Genomic DNA, 24,547 nt, shown 5'->3' on the forward strand with positions numbered 1-24,547 from the left:
ATTTTCCTCCATTTTTACCCCAAGAGACTGGCCCACAATTTAGAGGGGCTAGTCCATTAATCCATTTTGAATATAGACAGCAAAGTGAACCAAAATAAGTCTATCAGTGAAAGAACTATGTGTTAAGCGAGGTGATTAGGAGTCGGGCCGGGCCGGCGGGCTTAAGTCAAAATACTTTGGAGAACTAATTCCCACAGTGGAACTTCTAAAGCGGAACACCACAGGGGTAGTACAACAAGGCCACAAACCTACAGCCTGCGGGCCGTATTAGGCCGGCAAAGGGGTTTAATCCGGCCCCGTGAGATATAATTACAAAGTTTAAAAAAAACAGCGCACCAATTAATCAGGCGGCCAAAATCAAAACATGAATTTGTAATTCCACAAGCAATCCGCAGATGAGCAATGCAATTTGTATACGGAATTGACCTGGATGTCATTATTTTACACACAACTTAAAGTTACGGGTTGTTGAAAAAGAAAAGAAGAATAAAAAAATGTGTATATATATATATATATATATATATATATATATATATATATATATATATATATATATATACTATTTTATGTGAAGTAGTTTTAGATTAGATGGAAATGTTCAATATTATCTGCTGACAAAAAAATGTAAAGTATGTATGCATGTATAGTCAACTAAAATGTGACTAAATAAAAATGTGATGAGATTGACAAACTATAATAAAAAACAACAAACAAGTGTGATTTAAATTGGACTAACTCTGAGACTAAATTTAAAAATGGTTGATAAAATTAAGACTAATACCATGATTTCACCGGTCTGGCCCATTGGTAATATATTTTCCTCCAGACTGATCCTGTTCCCCATTGCCTCATTAAAATGTTCAGCTGCTAACAAATTCCACACACATTCCAGACCAGGAGGAGGAAGACTAGGATGATAAGACAAAGAGCAGATAACCCATGACTCAATGTGTGTTATGGCGAAAGCTTGCTGCACTACATTCAGAAATATAAGTCGTGGATACGTATTATTCATATTACAGTACTGTGTATTTGAATTGCCATTTAAAAATCCATTCATTACATTTACATTTGAGTATTTGAGGTCATTGTTCCTAAGGAAAAATGTAAATGTAAAAATGTTCAACTTTTTATGACAAAATGTCTGAATGACAACATTTCCAACGTGTTTTCTGAAGATGCTAACTACTTTTTTTTTTTTTAACTATAGGATGTTTCTCCTTTTGCTGACTATGCTTTTAATAGCTTTTAACTATGCTTCATGTCTTCAGAATTCTTTTTTGGGGTTCTTTTACAAATGGTCCATCTTTTTCACTTGGGCTGTCTTTACCGTTAATGCCACTAGACGTGGACAGAGCTTTATTATGTTGTTGCAATACAGCCATTTTCCATTCACGAAATAGCATAGAGCAAAATAAAAGGCTTCATTTCTGAGACACGTTAGAATTTGTGAAAGTGTCGAAACTATTGCGTTTCTTATTTATTTATTATGATTGTTTAAAGACATAAGTGTTGGGTTTAATGAGGGGAGAGGGTTGATACCCCAAGTAATGGATGTAATAATCGATAAGATCATCGATTCCAAAAAGATTTGTTTGTGACAGCCCTAGTCCCTACTAGTATTTTTTCTTGAAATGTCAAAATAAAAGCAAACATTTATATCTGTTGTTTACCTCTAATTTCTATTTTTTTTTTTTAAATACCAATTTAAACCGTTCCAACTCTAAGCTGTTTTGCTTACTGTACTACCACGTTTTTTTCAAATTTAAAATAAAAGCCAAAATGTATCATTTTTTTCCATTTTTACACATTTTCCACACTTTTTGACAGGTTCAAGCCATTCCAACTTACTTAACAGCTTATTTCTACCATTTTTCTTTTCTTTTTTGGGCAAAATTTCAAATAAAAGCCAAAAATGTATCATTTCCCCCCCCCCCCTCCAATTTCTACACTTTTTGACCAATTCAAACTGATCCTACTTTAAATTGTTCAGATAATCACTAACACTAAAAGTGTTTCAAAATTTAAAAATAAAAGCCAAAGTCCAAAGTTATAGATTTTTAGGTTATTTTACCTCTAAATTCCTCTAAATCACACAATACATGATAAAATATTGCTCATTTTGCCAGGCCAGATGTGTGTGCCAAGTTTCATGAGTTTCTGTGCATGTTTAGGCCCTCAAAATTGGCGTTGTTTTCTTGGCGAACAGTACCTTGCCACGCCCACAGCGATTAACGAAAACTCACAAACTTCGTGCTATGACATCATGAAGGCAAATTTGAGGTAGATCCAGTTAACGTGGTTGGAGAAAAAAGTAGAAGGCGCTATAAGTATGAATAAATATAAGTTTGTAGATGTATTCAGACCTGGACTCTCATCAAATGTGTGAAATTTTAAGATAAGATCATCTGGGTCAAGTTAACGCAGCTTTTATTGTCACAGTGAATCATCAGACTTCGCGGCACCGTAACGGTTGGCGAAAAGTTACAATATTCGGTGTTGGGCATGATCAACATCTTAAGGCTTTTCTGACAAAATTTCAACTGGATCCCTCAAACGGGCTTGGCACAATAGATAAAAATGTAAAGTATGACATTCTTTTGTCACCACTAGGTGGCGCTACCTGTATAACCGAATATTGTCATATACATGTTTTCAGGCCATGGCTATTAAGATGCATGAGAAGTTTGGGATTTTTTGGAGCTTGTACAGCGGAGTTATTAAGCATTTCCTCTTTTTTGATGAAGGAAATATTAAAGGCAAAATTTGAGGCCCCGCCCCGTCATATAGTATTTCAAGATTTTTTCCCCAGTTGTTGTCCCAGGTCTTGAGATGATACATGCCAAGTTAGAAATAAATTGGATGAAAACTGTTGGCAAATGGGCAAAAAGAATGACCACGGTGAATGTGCAAAAATGAGCCAAAATTGGACATTCAAAAATTCATAGCTCACTTCCTGCACATTTTAGGATATGGCTTCCACTGACTTTTTTGTGTGTCACGGGGCACTTCACGTGCCTGCCAATTTTAGTAGCCCTTGGTCAAACGTGTCGGGATTGGTGCATATTTTTCCACGCTAGGGGCACTATATGTTGTTATGTTGTTATGGCAACTTCATAATATCACATTTTTCGCCAAGCCCGAGGGGTGTGCAGAGTTTGGTGAGTTTTCGTAAATGTTTAGGTCCCCAAAAATTAGATTGTTTACCAAGAAGAAGAAGAATACGATTGAAAAACAAAAGGTACCTAGCCCTAATATTACGAACGAAAACCAAGAGGGACCTCGCAGCGGTAGCTGCTCGGGCCCTAATTATACCCTTTGAATTTATTGTAAAAACAAAAACAAATTGGGTAAAACCAACTTACCTGGTTGAAGCTAAGGTTGCAAGATTTATTTATTTATATTTAGTGTATAGTTGTGACACTGGTTTGGGCTTTATTTGTATCTGAATTTATTATATATAACTGTTGAGCGCAAACCCCATATGTTCAAATATGTGTATGTATGTATATCAAATATGTTCAATTTCAGATTTTTTTTTTTTACTACATATTGGTTTGTCCCCACTTGTCATTTTTACGCAAGATTAACAATTTGGATAATAGCATGAGAATAAAGCTATTAGCCCTCTTGACCACTCAAAATGTCTGACGTGTTATAAAACTCCAGCTACTTCCTCATTTTGATGCATCTGTGCATTGTAACAGTCAACTATATTAAAAGTATGGATGATTTTTTCTTTAGACAATAATGAGTAAAACAGTAACAGATGCATATGAGTAGGCTTGTTTAATTAAAAACGATCGCTGTAATGCCTCATTGCAGAAGGAAGCTCGGGTCAGCCATGGGTGTAAATTTGTGTGCAGATTTACATTACTAGGGACCAAGCAGCAACCGCTGTGAGATCCCTATTGTTTTTATAAAGATTATTATTATTATTATTAGGGCCCGAGCAATGACCGCTGCGAGGTCCCTATTGTATCTGTAGAACTAGAAATTCTTCTTCTCCGAAATTAATTGCATTTTTGAGGACCTAAAAATTAAAAAAATCATCAAATTTTGCACACTCAATCGGGCCTGGCGAAAAAATTTACATTTTAAAGTTGTCATAAATGACGACAACAAAATGTGTCTACAGCGTCCCCTACAGTGGAAAAACAAAAATCTATCCTGGCACCCCCAGACATACAAAGGAGTCCATTCCAGCCATATGCTAAAATGTACAGAATTTTTTTTTACACATTTACAGGGGTCATACTTTTTCCCCCTTGTCCTAGACGTTTAATCCGATTGACTTCAAAGTTAGGGTGCACCATATAAAGACTTAGGACAACATTTGGGGAAAATTTCAAAATACTATTTGACGTGGGTGGGGCATAAAATTTTGAGTTTCCTATGGGGTAGATGCCACGGACTTTCGCAAGTCACACACCAATGCCGTTTCCCGCCACTGCTGCAACCCACAGGCCGCGTTCCCAACACTCGCACCACCACCCCTGCACCCCACAACCGCGTATTCCCGCAGATGCTTCGGAGAACTGTGACAGACACACTACACACATCGACGGGCACGCGCAACCGAGGGGCAGAAAGGCTGAAGGGCAAGCAACGGGACGCAGCCCACACGTCGCAAGCAGCAACCGGAAACAGCGCTGGTGTGTGAAACCCGGAAGTGGAAGTCCCACCTTCCCCGTGGCATATACCCCATTTGCTTTGCCACAAAGGAGGAAATGCTTAATAAGTCCAGTGTACATGCTCAAAAAAAAATCCTAAACTTTATGTATTTTAACTCATTCACTCCCAGCCATTTTCACTGAAGCAACTCCCTTCGCTCTCCTCGCGCCATATTGTTATTGGGGTCGGTCTTCTATCTCACAAATAGCAGGGGTTTACTCTTTTTCAATTTCAAATGTGACACTGATGCGAAAGAAGATTTAAGTAAGCTAAGGACTACAAAATTACACGCTGACTTAATTTGCTATTCATTTCCATCATCCATCCTTCATTCCTTCTTCCAAGAAGAGCACCTTGGCATCATGCAAGCACACGCGCACGCACAAGTCCTATTAAGGTCAAATGTGTTACTGCGCTCTCAACTACCCCTCCAGTACTTTTTCTTGCCCACTACACACCATGAAAGAAAGACAGGAAAATGTGCACATGCACACGTGGCCGGACGCACACACACACACACAGAACATTTAACTCTGACGGGACACATTTTATGTGTTTATGTGGCTTGTGCAACACACTTACTGTAAGTTGTTGTAATAGAATATATTAAAATAGAGTCTATGTCACACTCATTTGATGTAAGTTATGATCCATAATACACACACACACACACTTACACACACACATAGTATGGCTGTGGGACACCAATAAGTTTGACCTTCAATGTTTTTCAATAACAGGAAGTGCGAAGCTGGCACAATGAGTGTGTGAAATGGCAACCGCTTGATGAGAACAAATATCTAGATGGGGTGAGGGGGGGCAGCAACTTCAATCGACAGCAGGGTGGTGCCGCATAAAGTGTCAGCCTCCTTAAAAGATGCAAAACAGGTGGATTATTCTGCAGAATTATTTACTATTATTTAATTATTTCACAAATGCAATATTAAAAGGTATGGTCCGAAGGATTTGTTTTGGACTGTTTCTGGGCGGAGATTCAACGTTTTCCTTCTAGCCAAGCCACGGAGGCAATCTTCTATCAGTGACATATGCAAATTTCTCTCCTGATTGGTGGACTGTTTCTGCGGACATGTTAGGAGTTTGAGACCTGTGTCTTGTCTGCATATGCAAATTTAGCTGTGCGAAAACTCACTCCCGATTGGTGGGCTTGTTTTACGCTCGTTCCTGGTTGCCTGCTGTTCTCAGCTTCCTCGTGCGTCAGTTTTGAATGTTGTGTTTTCAAACAGCAATGGAAAAACTTTGGACCACACTTTTAAGAGTACCATCTTAAGCCTAGTGGGGGCACTTAGAACATAGTTGCGCTCATAAGTTCACTTACCATAGGGTCAGAAAACTTGTGGGAAAAAAACTATATTATTGCAAAGAACATTTGTGACTTAACCTACGCATTACGATGACCAAGCACTATACAAATATGTCATGAATCTGAAATAAAAACTAAAAATGTGGAACACTTGACATCTGTCAATCTCAGATAAGCTCGGGCCCAGAGAATCGGCCGGAGTTTCCAGGTGTTGTTGACATGTGTTTTTTGTTTTGCATGGTAGAGTTTGAACTTGCATTTGTAGATGTAGTGTTATAGATGTAGTGACAAACTGTGTTAGACGGACAATAGTTTTGGAGTGCTTCGGATAGGTAAAATTTTATTTTGTATTAAAGTGTATTACAAAAACATTTTCCCCTTTATTGTTTATTAAACAAATATTATTTTTAAAATGGTACAGTGCACAAATAAGCTACGTCAAGCTAATATTCATTGGCACTCCCTTGGGTGGATGTAAAAGACAGCCTAAGAGGAGAGTCATTAAAATCACAAATCAATTTCCAACAATATACAATATTACACAACTACCTCTCCTGTACAGTTGATAGTGCTTACTAATCTCTCTCATTCAATGAGAGCAGTTTTGGCCCGACTTCAGCCACTGTTTCAGTTTTTGGTGAAGATACCTGTATTCGTCTCCAATTTAAGTTCAGCGTGTAGAGCATTCCGTAGTTTAGTTCCCTGATAGCAAAAGCGAAACAGTCCAAAAGTTGTTCTAAACTAAGGGAGCTCACAATCCCCACTTATTAAGGCTCTGGTGGTCGGTCTACAGAAGCTTTGATGCCTCACAATGAGACCAGATAACAGTGGTGACACACAAATGTAAAAAACAAACCAACAAAAACAACTTTTAAAACACTAATATTCACAAAATTTTCAAAGGTAAAAAGCTATTTACTTAACAACACACACACACACACACAGAGCAACATGACATCATACAATTCTCTCAACAAAGGAGCAAAGCACCACTAAATAGTGTTTTAGCACGCACAAAACCCCCCCTTATAACAGCGCCTCCATCCCTTTCGGGTACTTATTGCACACAGGATGTTCTTCTAGTGCGTGCAGGTTGAGGCAGGTTAACTCACATTCCTTCTACACTTTTTTTTTTTGGGGGGGGGGGGTGTCTTTAGAGACGCACACACACAAACACACAAAGCAACCATAAATGAAGAGGCCACTCGAGCAGGAGAATTCACACAAAGAACATTCTAAAAAACATAAAAGATCCCTTTAGTCTGTGTGTGTCTATAATATAATTGTGATGAAAACAAAAAAAACTGTGTAAATTGGGAAACCATGTGAAACTAGGGTTGGGCAATAAATAGAATTTAATCGATTAATATTAAATCGATTAATCGTCATTTTGCAAATCGAATCGTGAAATCGAATTTTGTCTTCTGGATTATTAAAAGATGTTGTTCTTATGTTGGTTACATCCAGATGTTATTGTGAGTTGCAATTTTTCTAACCATAAAATTTAAGTTTATGTTAAAACTGATTTAGAATAAGTATACATACATTATTGTTGTCTGAACATTTTGCACAGAAATTATTTTTGAATAAATGACACTTTTAAATAAACGTTTGTTGGGTTTATTAGATTAAAATCAATTAAAATCGAAATCAGTCATGAATGACTGAAAAATTTGAGATTTTATTTTTCGCCCAGCCCGAAACGCATGCTATACTTGCATATTAGTAGCCAACAGGTTGAAACGCAACTTCCTGCAAGCTGCCTTAAGAAGACAGGTTTTAAAAGTGCATTTACGTGTGCTCAAAGTCATAATGTATACTTGTGTCATTTATGAATGAAAATGAAATAAATCTTAATACAGAGAGCGTCACCTTTAATACCTCCCAAGAGGAGGTTGAAAGAATGATCATTTTGCAAATGATTTAGCCAGAAAAGAACTTTAGCATTTAGTCAAAACTTAAAATATTTAACTTAGAGTGACATTTAGCTTACCTTAACCTTAACTTCAAAGTGAACAGTAGCACTTTGCTAATTAATTTCGATAAAATGGAAGCCGTAGGACGTAGTACCTGTCCGAGGTCCAGCGTGACGTTGACTTGGTTGAACTCCGTACTGCGCGACAGTGGTGGGCTCTGCCACCATCGCTCGGTGCCGTCGATGGCGTTTGTGATGGGGTGGGCCCGGTCGCTGTCGCCATGGTGACAGATGTCGCAGTATTGCCCCTGGGGAGAAAAAGAAAGCATGCACTGTCACTGCCATGTCCAATAATGTTCCCCTCTTTTTGTGTTACGCTTTAAATAAATATCTTGATGTCACTTTCAAGGAGAATGAGTGTTTGTTTCTGCCTATACCGTATTAGTGAAAGATTGAGAATGGCCTACTTATACCTTTAGCTATAGGACATGAAGACAATATTAAACAAGAACAATTCAATTTATATCATGTAATATTTCACTAAAACACTGGTTTTCAATCCCGGTCCTCGGGTACCCCTATTCAGCCTGTTTTCCATGTCTCCCCAGCCAACACAGCTGAGGATCGTTATCAGGCTTCATGCAGAGCTTGCTTATTAGCTGATAGTTTGAAACACCTGTGTTAATTGTGGGAGACATGGAAAACAGGCTGGATAGGCGTACTCGAGGACCGCGGTTGAGAACCACTCATATGTACAGAATTATATATACATTTATGTAACTCAGGACCGGGTTTTTATTTTGCAGAAGATTGAAAGTACTGGGGGGAAGGGGGTACAAGTGATTAATGCTTAGTGGGACAAATACAAACGTGTGTTGTGAAAATGTGCATCAATATACATAAATTAAAAATGCATAAAAAAATTTTTATAATCGAATAGTAGCCCTGGAATCGTAATCGAATCATGAGATTCACACCCCTTCTCTTAAAGCTACATTGCGGAGTATGTTACTTTTTTACTCGCGACTGCCACCTCTGGCTGAAAGCGTGACTACAGCCCATGTATCACGCTTGTGCATTATGCGCGTCTGAGTATGTGCACTTGAATAAAACTTAGTTTTTTCAGTTTTCTTGGAGTCTGAGCTGGAATTTTTTTTTTCTCAGTTTCCATCTCAATTGTGTCGTACGCTAGCTAACACACTCCACACTGAAGGGAAGATACAAGCTGATAGACCCAGTCACAGTTAAAAAGTCAGGGCTCTTTATACTCATCAGGGCATTGGTGGAATATGCATGATCAGGCCTGAGATTTAGCCAGCCAGCCGGGCTCCTAACATTGGAAATTGAGGTAGCCTGAAAATGTTCCAGGTGGCTCGGCCCTTTGATAAGAAATATGGTAATTTTTTCAAGTCATATCATACAGAAAATAATGCACGGTACTACATTTAGCCTTTTCGCTTTTTCACTCAAGCCTTTTCACTTTTCACTGTCTTTGTATATCGCTGGTTTGGTCTGATGCCTCACATATAATGATTTGGTCAATTTCATGTTTTGTTTTGATTTTAAATCTATACTATTAGTCGGCCACACGTGTGTCATTTTGACAAATTATTCACCAATAAGCTAACTATAATATGTAATAAAAGAAAATAATGATTCCTACAGTAATAATAAAAGATAAGTGAAAACTATTCTATATATCATTAACTATTATAGTATATATATATATATATATATATATATATATATAATTAACAACTATTATATATATATATATATATATATATATATATATATATATATAATTAACAACTAGTATATATAGTATATTATATATTAAAAGTGTTGATTTCATCATATTTATTTATGAGAAGGCCATTTGTATTTTCAACTCTGTGTTCAGACTGTTTGGACAGCCTGTAGAATACACAATTAAATTAATTTAAAAAAAGTTTACATTAATACAATGAAAGAAAAATATCTAATGCCCATAAAGAAAGTCTCATTCAAACTATGTGGTTGTATAAACTTTTTCAAGGCAAGTGCAAGGAATTAAATGACATTCGATACAACAGTGAGTGCTTCAAGTATGTTTAGTATCAGTATCAGTTTATCTGGAGTGGTGTTGCAGTTTGAACACCGGGTGGCATACTAGGTGCCACCCATGTAATGACGTACTTCACTGAGATAGCCTAAGAGGAAATTCACGGTTGATGATGTGCTGCTTTGAAGACCCCCTTTTTCTTTAATCGCTCAGTTCCTTAAACCTCAATATTAGATTTCGGCAGGGGCAGATTTTGGTGAATTACAGTTTTAATTATTAATTTAAAAATATACAAGTTTCCTCCTGTAAACATCATTAAGCATATAATTTATACATGTATTTAAGGCAATTTGTAAAATGTCTGAAGTCCTCTTGTTGCTGTTTCAAATGTTTTCCAATTTTGATACTGTAAATGTATATAGGATCATATGCCGAGAAACTTTTCTTGGGAGGAACAACATGGCAGCCTCGCGGCTTCAAAAGTCTTAGCCTATCGGCTATCTAGTCATATATTCAGTTCAGTGGTACTGACTGATAAAATATACATAGAAGACTGATTGCTGAGAATACTGCACAGATAATCGAACCCAATGTCCGCTACAAGCACAGACAGCGACCACCTCCCAATTTAAGACTATTCACGGCGATCAAAGCCTTTCATCTGTTGTGATTGAGTAACGCAGTTACATGCTATGCTAACGGCCACAGTGAACGCAAGCTAATAGCACACTCGAATGGGAAAAATAAAAGTATGGAAGAGGTCTCGTGATACTCGTCGCGAAATCATGATGTTTGAGCAGTACATGCTAACGGTGCCGTCTTCTTTCGATTCAGTCACCAAATGAACGTGGTTTTATAACGCCTGCTGTCACGAGTCTGTGTGCACTCTTCCAATCGCAATAATTTTCAGGTCGCCATCTGGGCGAATGGTACCATAAATTGAGTTCGCCCGATGCGTTTTTTAGTCGCCATTGGCGAGCGCTAAAGCTCAGCCCTGCATGATGTAGAAAATCTTTAACAAACATTTTAAACTCTGCAATACATCTTTAATATTTAACCGCTTGGCAACGCCGCATGGCACAATGCTATTTTCAAATCATGTGACCGGAGGATGCAACCACCTGTTTTTTTAATTTTCGGGGGCATGTCTGGCACCGATGATAGTGGATGATTGCGTTTTTTTGAAAGGGCATCAACTTTGAACAAGTTTCATCCACAAGCAACAGACAAAATATTTTTGGGAGGCATCGAAAACAGCCAATACTTTCATTTTACATATGCGGCATGCATCAGACAACAGTGGTGCCTCCCACACTTTGTTCCACATACTGTACCACTGGAGCCGAAACAACACAAAATAAACAAAACAAATGCTAAGTTTTTTTTAACCTTGTGAGGCGAAAAAGATCAAGCATGTTAGATACTCGCCTAGAGTTTTCCCCAGTGCTTAAAGTTTATAGGTCTATTTTCTTTCCCCCTCACGCACCCCTGCCACTCAATCAACCACTGGTGTATATGTGTTGTGTCCAGCCAAGTGGTGTGAAGGTCCTGTGAAGCGCTCCCATTGAGCTCTTTAGCAACATCACTTCTTCAAATCACCTGCAAGGGCAGCGCAGTCAACAGTAAGCCTCTCCCCATCCCCCATCTGACAGAACCACTTGGCTGAAATCCTGGTTCCAAGGGACAACAGATCCAGCAAAGGGGGCGGAGAACCAGTTGGGATAATCCCGCCAGAGCATCACTGAGCACGGACAAACACGCTTCAAATGGCCGACACGGGTCAGTCGCCAGGAGGAATGTGAAAAGGAGGCGGGAGGCTCGTCGGCCTTCATCATTAACCCATTATGACCAAGCAGAAGTTTTCATCTTTCTACACACTAAATACACGTACGGTATCAAGTCATCCACATGTTAACACACTAACACAGGCTTCAACAATCTTGGTCCTTGAGGCCAAGAGTCCTGCAGGTTTTATATGTTTTCATCCTCTAACAAACCTAATTCATATAATCAGCTCATTGGCAAGCTCTGCAGAAGCCTGATAATGATCCTAATCATAAGGTGCGTTTGAGGAAACATCTAAAACCTTCGGGAGTCCGGATCTCGAGGACCAGGATTGGGGAAGCCGGCTTTTGACTAACAAGTCTTCAAAGTTAACATGTATGGCTAGAGAAAATAGGACCACTACATAGGCAGTGATGCAATTGGGGGATATTAAAAATGCAAATCAAAATTAAAACAATGAATAATATATTGGTTTGTATATCGATCTGAGGAGGGCATTTTAAATATTTTTGATGGTCCGTCAGTCGTCATTCGTCAGCGTCTAGCGCCCCCTTCAGTCATTGTCAGTCTGCCAATTTTTCAAAGCCGAACCAACCCTTAATCGACTTCACATTCACATCAAACACATGATTAAACTAGTTAGCATACTTGCCGTAGCAGAAATAGTATAAACTGGCATGTGATTACACATGAGCAAATATTTAATAGACCAAACGGTAAAACAATTTATAAAGTGGCAAATTTCCCACTTAATAAAGTTGCAAATTTGCCACTTTATAAACTCGCAAATATGCGATTCTTCTCACAACACACGACAAAATGTCACCTGCAAAAGTTCTCGGATGACTCCATTGTTGGTCTCATCAACAATGGAGATGAGACAGAGTACCGAGAACTGAACAAGAACTTTGTGGCCTGGTGTGAGGGAAATCGCCTCCGGATTAATGCAGGAAAAACTACACCACAGAGCTGGTGGTGGATCTTCGGCTGATTTAAGGTAACTTAACCTCCTTCCGGTGAACATCCAGGGAATAGACATTGAGATAGTGGACTCTAACAAGTACTTGGTTGTTCACCTTAATAGGAACCTGGACTGGACTGACAATACTCAGGCTCTGTACAAAAAGGGACTGAGTAGACTATACCTGCTACGTGGACTGAGGTCCCTCGGGGTGCGGAAGGACTTATTAAGGACCTTCTATGACTATGTGGTGGCCTCAGTCTAATTTTACGGTGTGGTCTGCTGGAGCAGCAGCATCTCAAGTGCGGAGAGGAAGAGACTGAACAAATTGGTGAAGAAGGCGGGCTCTGTTCTGGGCTGGAGGTGATAGGCAACAGGAGAATGGTGACAAAGCTGTCATCTATCCGGGGTAACGCCTCCCACCCCCTGTGCGGGACTGTTCGAGCTATGGAGAGTACCATTAGTGCTAGGCTTCTTCACCCACGCTGTAAGGAAAAGTACCGAAGGTCCTTCCTACCCGCTGCTGTTAGACTTTGCAATCAGCTTTTCTCTCGGTAGACCATTTAAAATGTAACAAATGTGATGATGATGCCATCTATTTGCACTACTGTGTTTATGTTTTTATTTAGCTATAGGCTACATAAGTATTTTTTGTGATACATATTTATATATGATGTGTGATGACGTATATTGCTGCTGGTAACGCTGTGAATTTCTCCACTGTGTGATAAATAATGGTTTATCTTATCTTAACTTTAAAAACTTACGAGAAATACGTACTACTTGACTGTTTATGGCAATACTTTTTGGTCGGGTTTCCAAATAAGGAGATAGTAATTGCTTTAGCATAGACATAGATTAACCATATGATCTTCAGTATTCGCTCTTTGAACCATTGTGTATGGCCACTGGCCAGCAACAAAGACGCCTCGCTCTGCGAAGGTCCACGCCCGGACGATCAAACATTTAAGTTAATTTGTTAAAATGTATACTCACTCGTACATTTATGCTTTCAGAATTATTCTTTACACATTCATACAATTTTTATTTTTTTTTTGGTACAAGTATCTAAGCTCAGTTAATGTGTCGAATCTGCTGCTCTCGTCATTCACTTTACCTATGGTATGCTAGCGTCTGATTGGTTAGTGTTAGACAGCTGATAGGGGATCAGGAAGTGTTGTCGCTTTAGTTCCAGTGAATGACGAGTAAAGTTTAGCTAACATGTTTTTTTCTTAGAATATTGCCCCCACCCTCTAAAAAGAATATATTTATAAGTGGCCCTAATCAATCATAGCGTCGTATCAATGCAATGCAGTTAATAGGCTTTTATTTTGAAATGGGCCCTCGAAGCACACGGTGGCGTGTCTTCTAACATGACTTGTTACGGTCCACGGTATTTTGTGGCTGTTTCTAATTACAATCAATGGTATATCTAGTCACTTAACTAGGCTTCCATTGCCCATTCTAGTGATTGATATGTAAATGAATAAAAATAAATAAATAAAAAACGTCCTTTCTTATATATAATTCTTATAACATTTGCCACCAAAAACTGGAGAGACTTTACATTAGTCCCCTTTAAACCGCAGGCAAACACTGAAAAAGAGTAATATTTAGAGTCATAGTATAGCAGTTTTATTTTCATCAGTCATCTGAGCTTCAATGTCATTTGTGTGGTTTTCCCAAGGGGAAGATGGTTGGAAGGCCTCACTTTAAGAGCTGGACCTTCTATGTTGAACAAAATAATGTTCGCATAAAAGAAAAGCACGTTTTCCCCTCACTGTTTTCTTTTAAAGTTATACTGCATGCATCTGCGTTGCGTCTCCGCTTTGCTGCGTCTTGACTGCGTGCTCTTGACACGTCAATTTTATGGACAAAACTCACCGGCTGCGCACAGCTGCGGTCCGGCAGCTATGTTGCCGACAACTTCCCGCCGTGTCTCGCGTGAAAAAAGTGTGCTCAACAGAGAAACAGAAAGAGGGGTAGACTTCCTTTGATTGAACTCACCGTGCACTCTCAAAGCTTCTACTATGACGTTCCTTGCAGCATCAATTTTTAGGTTGTCCAAATAAAAAGGATGTGCCGTGTCATATATAACCCACCTACATTACAAATCTCTCCTTGTCCATGTTCGCTGCAGTGAATTAAGCGTTAAGCATTATGACGTTTTGCTGACATGATTGCGAAATAGGATCTGGCGGGTATTTTCCATCCATCCATCCATTTTCTTGACCGCTTTTCCTCACAAGGGTCGCGAGCCTATTCCAGCTGGCTTCGGGCAGTAGGCGGGGTACACCCTGAACTGGTTGCCAGACAATCGCAGGGCACACAGAGACGAACAACCATACTCACAATCACACCTATGGACAATTTGGAGTGTTCAATTAATCTGCCATGCCTGTCTTTGGAATGTGGGAGGAAACCGGAGTACCCGAAGAAAACCCACGCAAGCACGGGGAGAACATGCAAACTCCACCCGAAGCCCGGACTCAATCTCACGTCCTCTACACTGGGAGGCGGACGTGCTAACCAGTCAGCCACCGTGCCGAGGATCTGGCGGGTATTTTATTAGTATTTATTTTGAAACTGAGTCAGTCTTCCTGTCCCGCTCGATGTGTTCTGAGCTAGTTTGGCATTTAACGGATGCCGACGGATGCGTCGTCCGGCAAAAATTTGTCTATCTGTGCGGCGGGCTCCGGCACGATGGAGCTCGTCCGCAGTCGATCCACAGCGCACACACAGCCGGTGTAATTTGAACAAGCTGATAGAATGGAAACGAATCGGCTGCGCCGCCGGAACGGAGCAGAGAAGCAACGCACATGCATGTGGTGTAATCCCAGGGTTACAGCAAAATATCTTGCAAATATATCTTGAGTCACTGTCAATCTTTATGTCATATAAACCTACGGTATGCAAATTGAGACGTTTGTACATCAGCAAATATGGCCATGCTGCCTGCACCTCACCAAAAATGGTGCGACCAAATCCTGTACAGTTAATGAAGAGCCCTGCAGACACCACCTCTCTTGACAAATTAATTTCTGTCGGGCCCTGCCACTCACTTTCACGATGTGAATTTATTTTTTTTTCCACATTCCAAAGTTGACCTGCACTCGCTGCTGAAAAAAATCCTAGAGGAAACACTCTCTCCCTCCCTCCCCTCTGCCTCTTTAGCCAATCATCATAGCCGTTTGTTGTTTAAATAAAGTTCAGTGTATAAGAAAAAAAAGTCTCCTCAGCTAACCATACACACACACACACAAACACACCAGAGGCACGCAGCGTGTGCTTCCTTCAGTTGTCAGGAAAACAGGCGTCCATCTGTAAAAAGTAAGTCGGCGCTTGACCCAGTGAGTGATGATTACACAGACGGATGAAAACCCACCTTCCGCCATTTATTAGTCCACCATTTTTTTTAAAGTCTCTCACCATTCGTCATTTGTCAAAAAAACGAGGGTCCGTAAGCGACGGACCGACGGACAGTCCGTCACTCCAGTCCGTCACTCAAGACGAACTGCCCACCTCTGATATCGATTCACACAAAGCGTTTGATACAATACATCACAGACAATTTAATTAGCCTACTTGGGAAATGAGAGAAGTACAGATTAGCCTAAGGGGTGTTTCCAATTCATGGGTAAAAAGCTACAAAAAAAAAGAAGCTATAAGCGAATACACAGCAATGTGTTAAAAAGAAAAGAAAAAAAGCTATAAGCAAATACACAGTAATGTGTTTGAAAAAAAGTTACCTGTGGAGTGCAAAATGGGTTAGTTATTGGTCCAAAACTATTTATACTTTAGGTTGCATTAATTAAATTTGCAGTGTTACATATTTTTTTTATGTCAATTTCGCTGACACAAATTAATTTTGTTCTGGGCTTAGTTAACAACCAATCACGGCCCACCTCCTTTAGACAGCAAGTGGCAAAATGGCCAGCTATATCCTGAGATGGATAAAAATGGGTGGATTAAACAAAACATTGGACAGGCTCGAATAAGCTTTTGCTTCTGCCTGTGCCATTTCTGTCACCACTCAGTAACCGTTCATTGTTCTAGTGTGTGTATTGTGGATTATATCAGAGGTGGGCATTTCGTCAATATTGACGGAAGGTCCGTCAATCTGTCAATCGAGAACCAGACGTCACGTGACTATTTCTCTGAACATGCCCTGTGACAGAAAAAGTAGCGGCACAGCATTAATGGACTACAATAGTAGAGATAGATCGATATGCTTTTTTCAGGGCCGATACCGATTATCGGCAGTCAGGGAGGCCGATTACCGATATTTGAAGCCGATATACATTTGCAAAAAGAAAAAAAACGGTGTCAAAAAAATTTATTATAAAATTTGAATAAAAACTCCAGCACATGACTGCTTATACCTTTAGGCATATGTTTATTAAACAGCTTTTGTGATTTGCAACATGTTAAAGGGTTTTTAGATCTTAGAAAACAGACAACTTTGTTTTAAAATTCTGACAGAAAGTGCATTGTGCCCTCAGGCTCAACATTATGTCTATTAAAGTGTGTTTTAAAGTTCTAAAATAAAAAGTGTATCCTCAATGCAGCTACTGGCCAGCTGAGAAATGAATGTCTGATCAACGTGGCTGTCTTCTCTCCTTTGCTTTTTGTGGATGTTCCATCATTCTTGTGTGCCCCATATGCCGCTGCAGTCTTCACCATACTGGTTTTCTGTGGTAGAAAGTAGTGAAATAGCAATGAGTGACTTACACTTTGAGTGTTTGCCATCCGCTTCTGCACCAACTACAATGTGGCTTACACACACAGACACATACAGGAACGTATATCCACTCGCTCACTGCCTACTTGTATCAATATTTCCTAACCATTAGCCTGCACGCTAATTCCCAAATGTCTGCTAATTCGCGAGCTAATAAACTCCCAAATAGCCGCAAATAAAATGGCTATTAGTTTAGCCTGCGAGCTAACCGTTAGCTCGCGGGCTAACCTAATAGTCGTTAATTCGTGAGCTGTCCGGTTAGCTTGCAGGCTAATAGCCGCTAATTCGCGAGCTAACGTATTGGCAACTAGCAGGGGCAGCTTTATTTATATATCTTATTTAATACACAAGGTAGGTAGTAAGTTTAACTTACCTCTTTAACTGCACACCGCCCCGGTGCCCCTTCTGCATTAGATTTTCTCTTCTGCATGTGAGCATCTAGAGAAGTGCCAAGCTGTCGCTGCTTATTGGCTGTTAGCACTGCACAAGCAACCAATCAGATGGTGCTGTGGGCGGGCCAATGCAGCAGGGAGTCAACAGCCGCGAGGAGAAATGCACCCGTCCGAGCAATAATAACAGTTTTTAATATATCGGCCATCAAAACAATAAAAAGTGGCCGATGCCGATATTAATAAAATGCTGAATATCTGCTGATTATCGGCCGGGCCAATTATCGGTCTATCTTTATACAATAGCGAGGAGGGCGAGAACTAGCGTTTATTCGTCAACTTTCCGCCCAAAAGCATTGACAAACACTTTGATGAAAAGGACTTGATATGCATGCGCGAGGTGGACTGGTTGAATTGCTGACGAAGTGTCAGGAGTGCTTTTTTTGTTCAACTCAGTGACGCTGCTACATGGAATTACCCCCTCTCTTACGCATATGAGTGCTTTCAAATCTGATCATTCAAAGGCTTTACAAGTTTGTACAATCTGAATTTATTTCCCCTAATATGTGTGGTCAAAATGCCATCGAAGTTAGCAGTTTCACACAAGTCTTGCAGTGTTAGCAACTTAGCAGCTGCTAATTGGGCCGCGGCCGCCGTCATTTATGCCATAACAGTCTTCTTCATGGTGTTGGTCAGTTATTAAATTCAACTGTGCAATTTCAACCGTAGCAGCACAAATAAACGAAACACATTATTTCCCCCACATTTTGTGTGTGGTAACAGTTAGCATCTGATGATTCAGCCACCATGTGCCCAATCAACTATGCAATCGAGCTACATCTACACGACTAACTGATTCAGTAACTGACTCACCTGATATGAATACATCTCTACACGAGCAATGGGTAGGATCCCATATCCTCCGTCTTGATGTTCACCGTTATGGCTGCTGTGATCCATTGGCTACGCACTGGTTCCTTTTTTGGTAGCCTGGAGAATGCTCAAACCTTTTTTTGCCTCTTCTCGTTGTGGCAGCTGGTCCACAACAGCTGTCAATCATTGCTAGGCGGTATTGTGTCGCGTTTTGATGGTTATGACCAAGCCATTTCAAAATTAAAATACTGCCCACGGGTTAAAGTGTGTCGTTTGCCGTTTACTCAATGCTCTGCTGCCAAAATGGTTGCCTTAATGCCCATTTTGGGACACGTGACTTCAACGTCCAGATGTCTGTGGTGGTTGCCCATTTTGTTGAAGATTGCCGATTAACGGGAAACTTCGAAAAATTGACGAACTTAGCATTGCTGTAAAGGGGGTTGCCGTCCGTCAGTGTAATCATGAATCCAGCAATAAATTTGGCAATCCGTCCGATGACGGACGTCTTATCTTGCTGATGGATTGACAAATGACGAATGCCAGACTGATGCCCACTTCAAATGACAGAAACATTGACGGACGCTTATTTTGCAGAGCAATGACGAATGACGGACTGATGATTACGGCTTGAAATACTGATGGATTGACTAACCCTGTTGACGATTGACGAATGACAGAAGCTCAAAATTCATTGACGCACCCACCTCTGGATTATATTACTGTATGGTGACTGAATAAAAATATACTACATAATATATACTATACTATATACTATACCATACTATATATACTACATCACACTAAGACATCATCAATGGGCATAGGCCAATTACCGTGTTTGACGGTTTACTGTGGTTTAAAAAATACAAAGGTTTCAATTACCACTAAAACTGTCACCAATATTGAGCTCTTTTATTTGTGTGTGTGTGGGGGGGCTCTTAAGCGGCATAATATGATTGGATGATTGCAGAGCTAGCTAAATGAGCCCCCTCTCTTAGCCCCTTAACGTTTTAATAATGAGAGGCCAGTCGCTTTTTTTTCTCTCCTTCTTGGCAAACAGAGAAGCAGAGAGGGGAAGGTTGAACAGTTCCACCAGGAGGGAGAAGACGAAAGAAGCACTGTGCAAACTTCAGAGATGCCTTTTTGTTGTTGATTAGAAGAGTCATGTTTTTGTCATGTACAAACATGTATACAAAATTTGACCTCTGCATTTCACCCAAAACTGCAAATGTGCATTATCCTTTAAAAAAAAGAAGAAAAAAAGTGATGGAGAACAACATGGGTAGCTGAAACATTAATAGTCTAAAAAGTAATGGGACATTGGGGCTTACTAAAAAGAATTAAAACAAAAGAAGTTTATTTATTTAAACTTAACATAGTGCACATTTCTTAATATACCAAAATTCTTTATTTTGTTTAAAAGTAAAATAGATTGTATTCAATGTTAAATTGTAATTTTTATTTAACCATAAATATATATATATATATATATATATATATATATATATATATATATATATATATATATATTATTTATTTATTTTTTTTTTTTTAAAGAACATTTCAGAGCTTTAATTTTAATACCATGATACTGTGATATTTTTGCTCAGTTATCATATTGTCCCAATCAAATATCGGCCCTTGCCTAATCATCAACATTTGTATTCACTGAGTTTATTATATGCCACAAAAATGAAAATAAGTAAAACTAAAATGGAAAAAAACTTTTGTAAAATTAGATCTTTCTATCTATCCATCCATCATCTTTCCATCCTTCCATCCATCTGTCTGTCATCCATCAATGTCTATTTTTTTTTATCTTGCACACAAGAAATAGAATGTTGTCTTAAAAAATATCAACGACTAATACTGAAAGTGAAACTAATAAAAACTTAACCAAAACAAAGTAGGGTGCACGGTGACCGCACATCCACCTCACAGTACAGAGGCTGTGGGTTTGGATCCAGGCGCCAGCCTTTCTGTGTGGTTTGCATGTTCTAGGTTTTCTCCAGGTACTCCTGTTTACCCCCCACAACCCAAACATGCATTGTAAGTGAATTGGAGACTCAAGGGTCTCAAATTTGTGGACCAAAGGATATTTTGCGGTCCCCTACTTGACATAAAAATTTAACGTTAGCATGGCCCCCACTTTTTTGCTGTGTTTTTTACTTGTGGGCTGCCATTGTTCAGGCTCATGACAACTTTCAGCGAAATGTAATTCTTGAAGTGACAGTTTGTAATAGTTAACCACTAGATGTCGCTATATCATAGAGTGAAGCCGAAGCGCATGGTATTGTGAAGCACGCACACTATGGTGGCTCAGAGAAACCTCACTTTGCAAGCCTACCTCCAATTCTTATTTTGCGTGAGCAAACGAGCATCTCGGTGAGCGACGGCAACCTGATAGCCGGTGTGGAGCCCGGCGAGCGACGCTGAAAGACTCATTTAGTAAATAAAAAAGCTCGTAAAAGCTTGCGAGAACAAAGCAGAAAGTAACAAGCGACGGGGCCCCGAGTCAGCAACGACCACCAGCAGGCCACAACAGAGGAAGGTAAGCAGTGGTCGACCCATTGGGTCCGACACAAAATGCAAGCACCACAAGGGCTAACTATGTTCGTGAAGTTGTCCTTTGGGCATCCATTGCAGGAAGATGGCGGTGAAACATGTCAGCCTCTTTTAAGGTGAGACTCCGCGGATGAGCGACATTTTAATATCTTGTAAACCTGGCATACCTCACGTCAAGCACCTCAAAGAAACATTGAGATTTCAGAACATTTATTCTCGAACTTCAAAAACAAAGATGACATTTTTCAGAAAACAAGAGTCATACATCTCTCTGAATCGATTTTCGATTAAAAATGATTTGATTGACAATGATTTCTGCTTGAATTTATAGATGTGCAAAGAATCATCATCTACTCCAGTCTGACTCGCTAATGCTAATTAGCACACTACTCATGGCACTTTTATCACTCAAAAAAACAGATATTCATACAAAACGCTTCAGGAATGTATACAAAGAAACATCTTCACATTAATCACTGGCATATGCTTTTTCTACGCTGCAAAAAAAAACTTTTATTGGCATAGCCTGATCGCGATGTTTTCCTTCTACTCTCTAATGTGGCTAAAACTTAACAGTGTATCAGAACGCACAAAACCACACTGCCCCTAAGTGGCCAAATCATGTACAACATGAACAGCGCTCCCAATAAAGGCACACACAAACCAGGGCAAGACAGTATAAAACAATTCAAATAAAATCGATTTTGGGACATTTATATGACGGTGTATTAGGGCCACGGATAAATATATTTTGGGCGGGGGCAATATTCAGAGGAAAAAACTCACAAATTTGCCACTTTATAAAGTCACAAATTTGCTATTTGGTAAAGAGAAAAAAACTCGTAAATTTGTGAGTTTATGAAGTGGCAAATTTGCGACTTCATAAAGTGGCAGATTTGCGATTATAAAACTCAGAAACTTATGAGAAATACATGTAGCGTATATTATAAAATGAAAAGGCAGGTTGGAGATGGATTAATTCTTAAATTTAAACTTTAAACACTTCCTGATCCCCTATCAGCTGACTAACACTAACTAATCAGATGCTAGCATACTTTAGGTAAATGTGAATGACAGAGAGCAGCAGATTCGACACATCAACTTAGATACTTGTACAAAAAAAATACCAAAATGTATAAACGTGTAAATAATAATTCTGGAAACATAAATGTACAAGTAAATATAAATTTTAACTAATTAACTTAAATGCTGGATTGTCCGGGTCTGGCAAAGTGAGGCGTCTTTGTTGCTGGCCAGAGGCCGTACAAAACGGTTCAAAGAGCAAATGCTTAACATGATATGGTTAATCTATGCTAAAGCAATTAGGCTATTATCTCCTTCTTTTGGAAACCCGACCAAAAAGTATTGGCACAAACAGTAAGTTTTTTAGTTTTTCTCTTGCAAATCTACCACTATACAATGTCGCAAATTTGCCACTTATTAAACTCGCAAATTTGCCACTTTATAATCTCGCAAATTTACGAGTTTTTTTCTCAGAATATTGCTGCCACCCTCTAAAAAATATATATTTATACGTGGCCCTAATACGCCGTCGTACATTTAGAATCAATTTTAAATCGTACTAAATGAGAATTGCGATTCTTATCAGAATCTATTTTTTGCCACACCCCTAGCAGACACAATTTGTAAACACCTGTTTATACAGTTTATCAGCAAAAAAAAAAGAAGTTACACCCGTTTATACAGTTTATCAGTAAAAAAAAGTTAGTGACGTGTTGAGTAGCTCTTTAATGGTGATAATACTTTGCATGTGCACAAATCTATATTTGTAGTTACCGTAAAATCCCATGTACAATACACACCCATGTATAACACCAAAAATCACCCTTAAAAAGCGTTTTTTTTTTCTCTGTACCGTCCGTGTATAATATGGTCCTCTGATTTGCTGGTATTCTTTATCATACTGGCCAACATTTTTTTCTTTCCCTGAGTGCTAAGGACATCATAAATGATTTGATTAATTCTGGGCTGCAGAGTCCAAAAATTACATTTCCTTGAATTGGCTCTAGATTTAGAGAGACTGATATTCATTTTATCATTAACTGCTTCAGCATTCCCACATATGTTATTGACTGACAGTTGAAAAAAATACTTTTCATACACACATTTTTGTGTGGGGCCCTTAAGCACAACTTTGTCACCTCTTACATAGGAATCGTACTGTACAAAAGCACCTCAACTGTAATGACGAGTACAATACCCACACTATAAGAACCACACTTGGTCGACTCGCCAGCACACGGGAGTGAGTTACGTCATCTTTTCGGTTCGGTATAGCTCACCTGGATGGTCTGTCCCGGGTCTCCAGACACCGGTCCGCCGACCAGCTTGCAGTAGAGGTCGGGCACGCTCTTTCCAGCCTCGTCTTCCCCGCAAGTGGCAGTGGCGGTGATCTTGGTGCCCTCGGCCAGGTTGAAGTAAGGCGGATGCAGGCTGAAGCCGTTAACGCCATCGCCGCCGCCGCTCGGGGCCTCTTGTGCGGACACCGGAAGCAGGACCATTCGAGCCAGGGCCGAAACTAACAGCAGTAAAGCGAGGCGCGTGAGGGGCGCCATCACCGAAACCACCTGTGCTGAGAAAAGTTGTGCACTAAGCGGGAAGCTAAACTTGCTGGTAAGGAAGCAGCGGGCAGAGTGAAGAAAAACTGACGACGTACCAGCGTGTTCCTCTGCGTGACTGCGCGTCCGATGTGTGTGTGCGCCTGCTCAGTCTGTGCCTAAAAGGGGTCGCGAGCCCGCTCAAGTGGGCCTCCTACTTGGTCACGTTACCTGCACGCTCGTGCACGCGCAGTTTGGGGGTGTAAGTGTGTGGTACTGGTCACGTGACCGTAGTTTATCATATTCAATGACGTTATAAACCAGTAATAGTAAACTTAAACGACGGAAGACCACCAGGTGCCCAGCTGTTATAGACCAGTTCACAATGTGTGTGTGTATATATAAATATAAACCCAATTCCCCAAAAGTTGGGACACTATACAAATTGTGAATAAAAACTGAATGCAATTATGTGGATATTATATTATATTATAATATTTTAATATAATATTGTATTCAGAATAGAACATAGAGAACAGGTCAAAAGTTTAAACTGAGAAAATGTATAATTTTAAGGAAAAACTGTTGATTTTAAATTCCATGGTGTCAACAAATCTCAAAAAGTTGGGACAAGGCCATTTTCACCACTGTGAGGCATCCCCGCTTCTTCTTACAACAGTTTGCAAACGCCTGGGGATCGAGGAGACAAGTTTCTCAAGCT

At 39.7% G+C, this 24,547-nt stretch overlaps 1 protein-coding gene across 5 annotated transcripts in view; it reads right to left on the reverse strand.

Annotated features, from left to right (window-relative positions):
• lama5 (laminin, alpha 5) overlaps positions 1 to 24,037 on the reverse strand; it is a 175,708-nt gene extending 151,671 nt beyond the window's left edge. For all 5 annotated transcript variants that reach the window (XR_013289664.1, XM_077554166.1, XM_077554157.1 and 2 more), the window contains exons 1-3: positions 23,946 to 24,037; positions 23,572 to 23,856; positions 8,066 to 8,218 (exon numbers count right to left, since the gene is read on the reverse strand). Coding sequence is in view for 4 of the 5 variants with exons in the window: in XM_077554166.1 (XP_077410292.1) it covers positions 8,066 to 8,218; positions 23,572 to 23,844 (426 nt within the window). In the remaining variant the exon portion in view is untranslated. The remainder of the gene's footprint in view (positions 1 to 8,065; positions 8,219 to 23,571; positions 23,857 to 23,945) is intronic.
• Positions 24,038 to 24,547: the final 510 nt, after the last annotated feature.

This window comes from Vanacampus margaritifer, chromosome 1, assembly GCF_051991255.1.
Source record: "Vanacampus margaritifer isolate UIUO_Vmar chromosome 1, RoL_Vmar_1.0, whole genome shotgun sequence".
Classification (NCBI taxonomy): Eukaryota; Metazoa; Chordata; class Actinopteri; order Syngnathiformes; family Syngnathidae; genus Vanacampus; species Vanacampus margaritifer.